Source organism: Manihot esculenta, chromosome 1, assembly GCF_001659605.2.
Source record: "Manihot esculenta cultivar AM560-2 chromosome 1, M.esculenta_v8, whole genome shotgun sequence".
Classification (NCBI taxonomy): domain Eukaryota; kingdom Viridiplantae; phylum Streptophyta; class Magnoliopsida; order Malpighiales; family Euphorbiaceae; genus Manihot; species Manihot esculenta.
Window position 1 is genome coordinate 11,542,670 of NC_035161.2, and position 13,897 is coordinate 11,556,566.

Sequence of the window (13,897 nt, forward strand, 5' to 3'; positions counted from 1 at the left end):
TAATAATTAATGAGAGATTGTTTTCAAAATAAATTAAAATTAAATAGATTATAATAGTAGTTTATTTATTAACTATGTATAAAAAATACATAAAAAAATGAAAGTGTATAATAATTTTGGAATAATAAAAAAAATCAACAAAAATTATAAAACGGTGAAAATAATAAATAATTAGTATGTCTAAAATTGGTTAAATAGAGAATGGAAATACTTTTTTAAAAATAAATCCAATTAAATAATTATTATTTTATTTAAGAGCTAAATAAAGTAATTATTTTTTAATTAAGCTTTATATTTTTATTTAAACACCTAAATAAATTTTGATTTAATATAATATTATTTTTTATAATAAAATATTACTTTTTATAATTTAAACTATCATATATTTATTATTTTAATTAATATAAAAATTAAAAAATATATAAAAATAATAAATAATTTTTAAAATTATAAATATGAAATTTTATTATTAAAAAATAATATTTTATCGTGTTAAAACTTATTTAACTCCTAGATAAAAATATAAAATTTTAATTGAAAAATAAATAAATGGAGTTTATTTGGCGTAGAGTAAAATGCATAGGCTAAATTGAATTTATTTCCATACGTTTTTCGTTCATCCTCGCAATGAAACTGAAAAACCAACTCATCCTTCAATTCAATATTTCGGTTACACCGTCCAATTCACCTCCCAGCATTCTCCAATTTTATCGTCTTTCTTTGTCTTCTCATTCAAATTCTTTAATCCATTTCAGATCCGATACACAAAAATCGTACAAGCAACTCTTTGAAGGAAGCAATGCGTAGCTGGGGATCCAGTAACCGGCTATCTGCAGCAGCTGGCGCTCATTCGCCTTTCACGTCTCGAGTCTCGGCACTTTTGCTAGCCATGTTTGCAACCACCGCCACGATTTACGTCGCCGGCCGGTAAGTCACTCAGTATATCCAATAATGTTATAGAAATTAGCGTTTTGATTGTATCGGTATTGGAATTCTGATGCAGTTGAATTTGTTTTGCGTGGAATGTGTTTGGTTTTGTTAGTCTATGGCAGGGTTCGGAGAATAGATTGCATTTAGTTGAAGGGTTTGAAAGGAGAAATAGTCAGGTGTTTGTTAGTATTAATTTCGATTAATTAAGGTCAAATCACAAGTAGTGTTTGGCTTAATTTGATGACGACGCAATCTCTCTCCCAAAATTTATTCCAGGTTAAATCTGCCATGTCAGTTGACGATACTCTGAAACTTGCATCGTGCGGGTAAATTCTTCTTCTTCTTGCTCGATATTTCAGCTTCAAATTTGACACTTCAATGCTGGGATTGTTATTGAACTTTATTTCTTCTCCAGGGAGCAAAAGAAGAAGTTAGCAGCTGCTGAGATGGATCTAGCTGCAGCTAGGCAAGCAGGTTTTGTTTCGAAGCACTCCGCAGAGAAGGGAGACGGTCATTCCAAGAAGAACCTATTAGCTGTTATTGGAATTATTACTACATTTGGCCGCAAGAAAAACAGAGATGCAATTCGGAAGGCTTGGATGCCTACTGGTGAATGAGCTTCCTCCCTTCTCTGTTTTTAACTTTTTCTTTTGGTCGGTGTAATCAACATGGCCATTGTACTTTGATAATCTATATAATTTATACATTAAAAAAATGTGCTCTATGTTAGTTAAGGGAAGTGTAGTCCAACTAGTTGGGGGTGGATTCAGAGACTATTCCCCACCCTACCCACCCCGCCCCCCACCCCGACCCAAAAACCAAAAAAAAAAGAGGGAATTCAGTGATTTTGTGAACAGAATGCTCATGTGTATATGTTGTCATTCCTTTGTTTATCTTAGTTCTCACATTATTATCTAAGATGTGTCGTTAATTAGTAGTTAACATTGAAGTTACAATATGTGCAGGTGCAGCTCTTAAGAAGCTGGAGGATGAAAAGGGCATTGTTGTACGATTTGTCATAGGCAGAAGGTTTCTATTTTATATGATAGAAGTGCTTATTTTTCCGTGTTTTGTGCATTTACGTTCAGATTATTGCAGTGCAAATCATGGAGACAGTTTGGACAGGGAGATTGACAGCGAAAATAGGCAAACTAATGACTTCATTGTGCTTGTATGTTCACTTGCAAAATGAAGTGAATTGAAGAACATTTAGCTTGCTTTAAGCTCTTAACAGATATTTGCTTTTAAATGAAAATTTTAATTATCTTTTACCTTCCAGAAATGAAATAGGGCCTTTCTGAGAGAGTTCAACTTGACAAGAAAACAATCATCGCTTCTAGCTTAAGCATTTCAAAGTCTGCCTAAACCAGTTTAACTTATAATTTAACAAATGCAGTCTTAAATGTTAATTTAGTGATAAATACGCTAACTTCAATTCTGCTTTGAAAAGTTCCAATTTCTTATTTTCATTTTAAAGACCCTGATTTAAAATTCATGTACATGTGCCCTTTAAAAATATATATATATACACATGAAAATGTTAGTTGTTATCATGTTCACATACGTGGTAATTTGAAGGAACAAGTATTAGCATCTAATTTTACATTCCTTTTTTGTCCTAACAGGATGGAAAAGTAGAGGCAACTGAGGAAGCTCCAAAAAAGACAAAATTATTCTTTATAAATGCTGTAGAGAACTGGAATGCTGAATTTTATGTTAAGATCAATGATGACGTTTTTGTTAATATTGGTATGTACTCCATAGTAGCTCATTTAGGTAGTGAAAAATAGTAAACACCCTATGTTAACTATGTCCCATCTTATCTTAATGTCCTGGGAAAAAAACCTTGTATTTGTAGAAAAAAACTTGTCTAAAACTCATTATGAATTATTAGATTGTTAATATACAAATTCAATAACTAGTGTTCAAAGTATTAAATTAAATAAACAAGAAAAGGCGGAAGAAAAATATCAGAATGCTAAAATTTGAGAAAAATGGTAATTCTACCTTGGCTATTTGGAAAACTTGAGTTCTACACATCTACAGTCTTAGGCTTTAACATTGCTTATTATGGTTTGTTCTCTTTCGTTGTGCAGATGCTCTGGGAGCTACACTTTCTACTCATTTGGATAAGCCTCGAGTATATATTGGCTGTATGAAATCAGGCGAAGTTTTCTCTGAGCCGTAAGCTTGATCAAAATGTTTTATCTAATGATATCCTCTTTTTCTTAGTGGATGGAGCAAAGAAATTTGGGTATATTTGATTTCATCTCTCTGGCGATCTTCATTTTGTAGGAACCACAAATGGTATGAACCGGACTGGTGGAAATTCGGCGACGGAAAATCGTAAGTAGTGTAACGTTTTATTTTTCCCTACATATTTGAATGAAAGGATGTTTAAGATTTTATATTCCCCTTGTGCATGGCATGGTCTTGCTTACTAGTTTTGGGAGGTTGCTCCATTTGCAGATCTCTTTTTGTTTCAAGAAAAAGACCAATATTTTAGACTGCTTTATATTTTCTGTCATAGCTTTTGAATCTCACAATGGAACCACATCAAGTTGAAAGGTTGGTCCATTTGCGAATTTCTTTTGATTTCAAGAAAGACCAACATAGTCAATCCTTTATCTTTCCTCTTCGACTTGCAAAGTTTAGATGGTCATATCTTATTACTAAATTTTTATAAAATATATTTCATTAAACAGTGATTAACATTATTATTTTTAAAATTATATATTTCCTTATTTATAAATAACCATGAAAAACTTAACAAAGAAGTCCATAAATCATAATAGTTTTTTTTAGCGATTGATTAAGATTTTTTTATAAGCTAAAATTTTATTTTGTTTAGGAACTTAGTTTAAGGTTTGAGAGTTAAAGATTTAAAATGTCATAGAAAAGCTAAATGTAAATGTTTTTAGAGATATTTTAAAATAATTAATGTTTTAAGACAATAATTTATGATTATTATAATAACCAAAACTTTCGACACTAGAAATAAAATAAATGAGGTAAATTTTTATGCCAAAAAAATAGGGACATCGTTTTACTTTAATATTTAATTTCATAATTTATGATAAAACTAATTTTTTAAATATTAAATTTGATAAAATTATTATTGTTAAATTTAGAGGAGAATTTTTAGAGATAAAATAATAAGATTAGTCATTAAAACTAAAATCAAAATAATCTAAATAAATGAAAATTTCATATCTAGTTTTTAAAAAATAACAAGGTAAGTGTGGGATGGGGCTTTAACGTGATCTATGGGTGAATATTTATTCAATTTAGTTTAAAATTAAACTGAATTGAATAAATCAAAAATTAAAATTTTAATTGAATTAATTTTATTTAGAAATTAAACTGAATTAAATCAGTTTGATTCAATTTAATTTGATTTGAATTTTTAATAATTTTTTTTATTTTTTATACATTATTTTTAATATTTTAAAATTTAATTAAACTATTTTAATTTTAATTATGATATAATCTATCTATATTATTAAAAATAATATATTATTATTTCTAATCGGTTTGCTTTAATTTTTTTATTTTTTTCGGATTAAAATTAAATCGAACTGAAATAATTAAAATTTTTAAAATTAAAAATTAAACGAAATCAAAATAAATAAAAAATTAAACTGAATTTTTAAATTAATTTAATTTGATAAATTTTTTCAATTTTAACTGTATTTCAAGTTCCAATAGCACTGCATTAAGCTAAAGAATAGCACAATTTTTTTTATTTTTTTTTTAAGTTAAGACTCATTAAAATCAGATATGGTCCGAGGTTTACAAGAAAGAGAAAGCTTGAAACCTATTACACATAAAGACCTGGAGCAATACATTAGGCTCAAACAAGCACATGATTCTGTTTTAGGATCCAACATAAAACAACCCAAGTAGAATAGGAACTCGAAAACCAACAAAGCTTGACTCGAACTTGGATGGATTCGGTGGAGAGGAACCCGATTTGAAATTGCAACTCTCTGGCACTTGTCTGGACTCCGGCCAACAAAAAATCAGAGAACTCTCACTAGATTTCCATATATGAAACACCTACTTAAACGCAAGGAGAGAGATTACTAAATAAATAAATTATTAAGTAATAAATGTATAAAATAGTGTAATGAATTTAATAATAGAATATAAACTATGACTAAATTAGTAATAGATTTAATCCGTTATTATTTTTTTTTTAAAATTAACTTTTTATTTTATTGATCTCTTCTCTATTTTTTTAATTCTCTTTTATTTTTTTTTTCACTTTCTTACATTATTCTTCCTTTTATCTCTTAATCTTTGTTTTATTTTCTTTATTTTCTCTCATATTATTTTCCATTTTCTTTTTTTTTTTTCATTTTCTATTCCTTGTTTTACTCTCATTCTTTTATTTGCTTTCTTTTCTCTTATATTCTCAAATTTTTTTCTTTCATTCTTTTTTATTTTATTTTTCTTCATTTTCTCTTCATCTTTCTCTCATTTTCTTCCATGTTCTTTTCTTTTTCCTCCTTTTTCTTTCTTTTTTTTTCTCATTTACTTTAATTTTTCTCCTTTTCATATTTTCTCTTCATTTTTATTATTATTTTCTTTTATTTTCTTTTTTCTTTATTTTCTGTTTTGTATTTCATTTTCTTTCATTCTCCCATATTTTTTCATTTTTTTTAAATTTTACTCATATAATTTTATAATAATTTTCTCATAGAATAAATTTAAAATTCTAAAGTTAATATTTAATATAAAATATGATGACAGAATTAATAGTTTATCATAATCAAATTATTATTTAATTTTAAAATATAATGAAAAAATTAATAGTTTAATGTAATTTTTTAAATATTTTTTAAAATTAATAACATATTTAATAATAAAATATAGTTTTTATATACTTTTTTATTTTTTATTTTAATAGATTAATAACGATTTTATTATTAAATTTAATAATAAATTTAATTTTCATAATTTTTTAAATTTTTATCGTTATAAATCCATTATAAAAATTAGTAATGGATCGTTAATCTGTCACATTTATATTAGTAACGAGATAGTGTTAATCCAAAAAAATCTTATAGTAAAGTTGTAGCATGCTCTTAAAATCTCTGGTTTTAAAATCTTCTTTGTGGTGCAGATACTTCCGACATGCCTCGGGTGAAATCTATGCCATTTCACGAGCTTTGGCTCAGTTTATTTCAATTAACAGGTAGTTCTTTTCCTCGTGTCCTCCCATAGACAGTACACAAGCATATGGCTTCACTAACTTGTCTACTGTACAATTTTTAGGTCTATTCTTAGAACATATGCACATGATGATGTCAGTACCGGATCATGGTTCATTGGACTTGCTGCAAAGTTCATTAATGAAGGGAATTTTTGCTGCTCCTCGTGGTCACCAGGTCTCTCTCTCCCTCTCTCACACATCCACACACACAACGCACCCACACACGCTCGCTACCACTGATGACGTGAAAGTAGAAACAAGTGAGAAAAATAAAAAGGTCTTAGTTTCAATGTCTAGTTTTTCAATTTCTTGTTGGTCTCACTAACGTCTAATAGTAGATAGCCTTTTGCATTTGAATCTGCAAAATACAGATTATGGCTTCCCATCACCCACGCCAGTGATGGGCAAATTTTTATCTTCAGCCTCGAAATTTTTTGTTCACAATATAACATTTGCTTTTCCTCATGAGTTTAATACAAAAGATGAGCCAAAATTACATTTCCTGGGATTTCCTTTTTTTTTTTTTTTTTTTTTTTTTAATTTTCTTTTTTTTGCGCATATTGAAAATTGAATATTGGCATGCGGCAATTTGACAATCGATGGTAGGCTGGGGCACTTCGTATTGTTGTTTAAGAGGCTGATTGAAATTGTTTATTTTCAACAAGAAGAGGTCATGCTAAACTTTATTGTAATTCCATATGATATTTCAGGAGCATTATGTGCAGCTGTGTGATTAGAGTTGCCTCAGAGATTGCCATTCAACATTAATTCGTTAGAAGAAATCATACAACAATACGATAAGGGATGTCGCTCTTTTTTCTTTTTTTTTTTTTTTTTTCTGCAATATCTATAATTTCCTAGTGCTTGTGGGCATGCCCACATAAAGATTCATGTAGTTTATCGAAGATGAGTTCATGGTGGTATCTCAAACGGGTGGTGTGGTTGATTTATGATCAATCCCTGCCTCTAAAAAGCCAATCAAGGTTAGAAAATAGCAGTTGGATGGGAGCAGTTTACGCTTCTACCTAAAGAAGATTTTTGGAGACTTTTGGCAGCCACTATATGTCCCAAGTTTAATTGTTATCGGAGTTTTCATTGATAGAATTTATTCTTCTGTTCTGGAAATACGACCTTGGTGATGGTCGTCTACATGAAATTATAAAACACTTACTACCAATTTAAAATAAATTATCAACAAAATTAATTGAATTTTTACACAATTCATGTACTATTTTTGTTTCTTTGTAAAATGAAATTTCAAATGAAAATTGATAAAAAAGAATAATTAAATTGAATTCTTCTTGTGAAATTTTGAATAATTTTCTTGTCCATGCTAGGAAGAGTAGGCGAATTTGCACTGTGAAGCAAAATTTTAAGTCAAGGAAAAACAAACAAAACTTTTTAAGTACAAGCAAAATTTTCTTGTTCATGAAGAAAGGCTATACCTACCATCCTACGAGATATATAACAAGTCAACTTCATGTACGGCTGAATTTGACAGTTTAATAAAATGTTAAATTAATTTATGCTGCTTGCCTTTATTTATTTATTTTTTTAACGGCAATAATGCATTAATCATCCAAATTGGCATCGTGATGCAGATTAGAGTTAATTAATTGCACGGCAAATCCTTCCTAAAAGCTATATTTGCAAGGCAATCTGCAGCTCTATTTGCTTGCCTATTAACTTTCACAAAACTGATATTTCCTGGTGGGCTCCAACATTTTTCCAAGTTAAGGCACATTGTACGTGTAGTTGTCTAAACTGTCCTACTTTGAAATTCGTAACTTGACCATGTATGGGTTGAAGGTCCAAGGCTCCTTTGTGGGGTCCGACTCGTAGGGATACAATTTTCCAATTTGTCCAACAAACTTAGGCACATGATTGTTCTTTTAATCTTTGCAGCCACTCGAGAACAGGGGAAGTTATTATTTGTGTTCATCATGGATTTTATTTCATCCGTTTCTGAATTACGTAAATCCATTTGGACAATCATATTTTGACGGCTCATTATTTTATTATTTTTATAATTGAAAAAAAAAAATAAGGAAAACCATGTTGGAGGACACGCTTTATCCACTAATTTTTTTTGTTTTTTTTATCTATAGATAATTGAGGAGAGGGGAGGGAACCTTATCCTACCAGCAAGAAATTTCTATCTTGTCAATCTAAAAAATATTAGAGCCAGTCATATAACTACATATGGTATATAATCGCATATATACATGGGCTCCAAAATTTTCATTATAATATACATTTACTTTTTATTAAAAATATAAGATAAAAAGAATTCAAATATTTATAATAAATTACATTTATATTCTACACTTTTAAATCTTATGATAAAGTTAAATATTTTTAATTTGACACAATTATAACAACAAAACTAAATTAAATATGAAAAAAATTAATAATAAATTATAATATAATTTTTAAAATTTTATATTATTAATAAAATATTTAATTTTTAATTTAAATTTTATATTAAAATTAAATATATTTTAAATTTATTATTTGTAATATTAAATATATTATATTAAATAAATATTTATTATAAATGAATTTTTGTTATAAATTAATATTTATGATATTATATAAAAACGAAAATAAAGAGTAAATAATGATATTAAAAAAAAACATTGTTGTAATAAAAGGATATATTTAATGACTATTTTATTATTCAAATAGAATTTTAAAAATTATATATAATTTATTATTAATTTTTTTATATTCAATTTAATTCTCTTAATTATAATTATAACAAATTAAAAAAAAGTTAGTTTTACAATCTAAGATTTTAAGTATTGGATATAAATATAAATATAAATTATTATAAATTTTTAATTTTTTTATTTGATATCTTTTTATTGTTGTCTCTACTTAAAAAATAAAAATTTGCTTCATCCGTCCAAAATTTTTATTATAAATATATATATATAAATTTTATTATCCTCTTAAAAATAAAATTTTGTCTCATTAGTTTCTTTAAGTCCCAATTATTAATTAATATTAAAATATATTAAATTTGAATCTCAATAATTTAAATCACGTCTAATATTCTATAATTTTGAATAACGTGATAGAATCCTAATCCAATAGAATATTATTCATATCAAAATATTATTTTTATTTGATAAGATCCTATCTGTATCTTATCTTATCTCAGATTTCATATCATATTTAAATTCTATCTTACACACTATATAAAGAACTCACAATCTCCATAATAAAGTATATTATTCTCTCTAACTGTCAATTTCATAATTTACTCATCACGCATACTAACTTAAGCATCGAAAATATTGTTGAGCCAACCCACTATATGTTCTCTCCTATTTTGCAAGTTTATACTTGAAAAATTATGATATTAACAACATCATTGGTGTCGTCTATGGGAATCGATACAACAAACTATGTATCTCCCTTACACTTTTTATTATTATTATTATTTAAAGGAGATTGTGATTGAATAATTAGAAATTTGGACTCCTGCGACGAATAATTTTCGTCGCTAAAGAATTATGTTCCATCGCAAGAAGCGTATGTGACAGATTTGCTACGAAATTAATCATCAGCAAGAACTGGGCCCAGTTGGCTACCGTAAGCCTATGGAGTTCCTGAGTTGTGCCTTCACTCCTTGTAAACTGTCCCCCTGTCTACAAGAGAGGTGAGAATTATCGTAACGATTGTGTCAATAATAATGTATAATTACTATTTTACCCCTAAAATCAAATAAACAACTTGTTCTTATCTCTTATGCCTATTGTGAGGCTTTTGATTGAATGCTGCTTGTTGGCTTTATTGTTCACTTATATAGTCTTGACTAATTAAGTTGATAATTTTTATAGAGTATCGGGTGATTCTTGAGGATGACTTGGCTTGAAAGCGTTCAAATCAAGTGCCACACGGTCCCCAATGAATGTCAAAGTGTGGGCCCATGACATATGTTGGATATCCTTCTCGCAAACTTTTTGCGATTGAATTTGTATTTGTCGCTACTATAGCGACGGACTTTGTGATGGCATCGCTAAATTAGCGACTAAATTTCGCCGTTGCTAAATGACATGCATTGTTTCTTTTAAGTATCCCTTAAGCTCTCATTAAGCATGAAGTTTAAAAAATCTATCATCATGTTAACAGCTTAAAAAAAACCTTGCATTTAAATAAAAAAAAGAGAGAAAAAAAGTTGCAAATTATCTTATTGTAAGATGGTAATGTTTACGTACATGAATCAAATAATTCTACATGCTTAACAACTAACAATAAGTAATAAGTACTTTTACTTTTGTATTTATTTATTTATTTAGATTCTACATTAATTTTAGGACCACATGTCATTATGGGTCATCTCATACAAATTCAAGTTTTATGATTTTATATTTTGTATAATAATTAATTTTGCAAATGAGATTTAATAGGTTACATCACTTATAAAAGAGGCACAACTCTAAAGTGATTGAAGCAGTCTGACCCAAACTGTAATACCCGGCTAGACTCCGGTATCGGAATTTCTACCGTCCGGTGGAATCTCGGATGTCGGAGACCTCTAGAAGGGTAGAATCATGTTTTATAAAAATGTTTTCATGTTTTAATGGTTTTAAAGTACGAAACTAAATGATTTTTTTGCCTGAAAAGTCCTTGGAGGAAAACCCAGGTTCGGCCGCCGAAAGTCAAGTTCGGCCGCCGAACATGCATGCGTTTTGGAGGCACGTTAGGCCCCCGAAAGCATGAGTTAGGGAAGTCCAGGTTCGGCCGCCGAAAGTGAAGTTCGGCCGCCGAACATTGCATGGATACAGAGGCACATTCGGCCCCCGAACGTGGCCTGGCCAGCCACCTATAAATGGGGCACTTAGCCGAAATGGGCGAGCTTTCTCCCATTTTCGGCCACAGCAAGCTTCCGACCTTCCCTTTGCAACTCTTGTGTTCTTCTTCCAAATCTCTTCCATTTTTCTTGAGTTTTAAACTCACATTGCAAGTTTTGAACATTTAAACCAAGTTTTGGAGCTTTGGGAACTCAGGAGCTCATTTTCGTGAACCTCCAAGTTTAGGTCGTCTCCCTCTCGATCTTCAAGAGGTAAGGGCCGATCTTAAGCTCCTTATGTGTTTTAAGTAAGTTTTATGCTAGATCTATGGGTAGAAATGCATGTTAGGTTATATGTTGAGTTATGGATTTATATTGATGTTTTGGTCAATGTGTGTTGATTGTGGTGTTTGAAGTGTTGTAGTTGGGGTATTTGATGTTTTGAGGCCCCTAGGAACTTGTATGCATGATTTGGTTGAGATATATGCATGATTGGTGAGTTTGGAGGCGAAAATGCACAAGGGAGCCAAGTTTCTGCCCTTTGGCAGAACCAGGTTCGGCAGCCGAAGGCACTTTCGGCCGCCGAACATGGCTGGGGAGGCAGGCCTTTCGGCTGCCGAAGTTGCCCCCGAAAAGAGACTTTCGTCTCTGTCTGGCACTTTCGGCCGCCGAAGGTGCCGCCGAACCTACCTGAGTTTCGTCTCTGTTTGGGACTTTCGGCCGCCGAAGGTGCCGCCGAAGGTGCCGCCGAAAGTGCCCTGTTCAGCCACTTCATGCATATCTCTATGTGATTTTTTTCAGGATGTTTCAGGGGGTTTTTGGGGAATATATTAGAGTTATGTTTATGTATGTTTGGTCCCTCATTGGAGTCCACCTGTGTAGGTTCGGACCCGAGGAACCAAGGACCCCAGCAGTGAGCCAGCTGCTACAGAGTTTGTCAGAGTCAGCCAGAGGTGAGTGGAACTAAACTTAACCTTTTAAATTAAGAAATGAAATGCTTTTATCATGCTTCATGCATCATGATCATATTATAGGTTGCTTGCATTAGAATTCACGACTATGCCACATTGTATTGTTGTGATAGATGATAGTGGATGGACATTAGGACGATTCATTAGCCTTCTGAATACGAAGTCCTGTGGTGCCCATAATAGGGCCGGGCAATACGAAGTCCTGTGGTGCCCATAATAGGGCCGGGCAATAACTCCGAGTACGAAGTCCTGTGGTGCCCATAATAGGGCCGGACATGGAGTTGAGGGATTTTTGAATCAGTCCATCCGTGGTGTGATTTGTTTGTGCAGTGACGCATTTCATGATAGCATGTTTTAAATATTTTTTTTATATATATAGTTCTACTCACTGGGCATCTAGCTCACCCCTCTCCCCTAACCCCCAGGTTTGCAGGTACGGGATAGATAGAGAAGGCAAGAAGAGAAAAAGTCATATATATGTAATAGTTAGTTGTGGACATGACAATTGTATTATGATGAAATGTAAAAATATTCAGGATGTTATGTAATGAGGTTATTGAGGATAGAGTTGTGCTTGACCATAATATATTGTTAATCCCTTTTGTATATACATGATCTTATGTTATGATGTTTATGTAAACTAACTCAACACAGGTTGTTTTGCCTTTAAGGCTTGATGAGATCCCACAGAGGGACTATGTTATGTATATGTTCAGAGTATGCACAGGTTGAGTTAGTTGATGACAGTATGTATGAAGAAAAGTTTTAATTTCTATGCATGTTGTTGATCATGTATGGGATTATACAGGTTTACAGGTTATATGTCAGGCTTGCTACGGGTCCCGGCGGCCTTAAGTCGACCCGGATCCTAGCGCCGGTAGCGGTCCGGATTTCCGGGGCGTTACAGAATGGTATCAGAGCCCTAGGTTCATAAGGATCGGACCTAGAGTGTCGGGCTCATAGATGTTCTAGAAGGTCAAGCACAATAGGAAGGTCATGTCCACTAGGATAGGATGTTGAGTCCTGTCTTGTATGATGATGTGAAATGCCATGATTTTGTACATGTGCATTGATGATATGCTATGCTATGTGATGTATATGATGAGGGTTCATGTGTGCCCACATGAACCATATGATGCTAATGTTTGCTTGTTATGAGCTGTTTTTCAGAGAATAGGATGAGAGGAACTCGTCGATCTGCACGATTGACTGGAGTGCCACCTGAGGATGTAAGAGCGTCCTTTCAGACAACCAATTACCCACTTATGCGACATAAGAGTGCCCCTTGGCGACATAAGAGCACTCCTTCAGGCAACCAATTGCCTATTTAGGCACTCTTATTAGGTGACGTAAGAGCGCTCCTTTAAGCAACCAATTGTATACTTAGGCACTCTTATTAGGCGATATAAGAGTGCCCCTAGGCAACATAAGAGTGCCCTTTCAGACAATCTATTGTCCAGAGATTGCCCACTTAAGCGACATAAGAGTGTCATTTTAGGCAACCAATTGTCCACTTAAGCGACATAAAAGTGCCTTATATGCAACCAATTATTGATTCAAGCGACATAAGAGTGCTCTTTTAGGCAACCAATTGCCCACTTAGACGATGTAAAAGCGCCCTTTCAGACAATCAATTGCCCACTTAGACAATGTAATAGCGCCCCTAGGTGACATATTAGCACCCTTTTAGGCAATCAATTGTCCATTTAGGTGATGTAAGAGCACCTTTTCAAAAAACTAATTGCCCTCTTAAGCGATCTGCACACCCTCATCAACAACTGATGCTCATGCAACTTCTCATGATGGCAGCATATACCAGATCTCATCAATATCAAGCCATCAAAACAGATGGAAACATAGGTCAAGTAACATTTATTTAACCATACAAGTCCATCTATTGAAACACTTCTATTTTAGTTCATCAAAAGGAATAATCCAGTATTGAACCTAAAGATTTGACCACTATAGAGGGACTAT

General features: G+C 31.6%; 1 protein-coding gene across 3 annotated transcripts; it reads left to right on the forward strand.

Moving 5' to 3' along the window:
• The first annotated feature begins 589 nt into the window (after positions 1-589).
• Positions 590-7,350, forward strand: LOC110608452 (hydroxyproline O-galactosyltransferase HPGT1). 3 transcript variants are annotated; one of them, XM_043955485.1, is made up of 12 exons: positions 590-927; positions 1,043-1,106; positions 1,207-1,256; positions 1,346-1,539; positions 1,896-1,959; positions 2,029-2,101; positions 2,556-2,679; positions 3,027-3,114; positions 3,226-3,276; positions 6,059-6,130; positions 6,211-6,323; positions 6,859-7,349. In XM_043955485.1, the coding sequence occupies exons 1-12, from the start codon at positions 800-802 to the stop codon at positions 6,879-6,881; spliced, it is 1,044 nt and encodes a 347-aa protein (XP_043811420.1). In that variant the 5' UTR covers positions 590-799; the 3' UTR covers positions 6,882-7,349. The 3 variants fall into 3 exon arrangements, with proteins under 3 accessions (XP_043811420.1, XP_043811417.1, XP_043811422.1); XM_043955482.1 differs by having other exon boundaries at positions 1,896-2,101; positions 6,859-7,350; XM_043955487.1 differs by lacking the exons at positions 6,059-6,130; positions 6,211-6,323; positions 6,859-7,349 and adding an exon at positions 3,400-3,555 and having other exon boundaries at positions 1,896-2,101.
• The last annotated feature ends 6,547 nt before the right edge of the window (positions 7,351-13,897 follow it).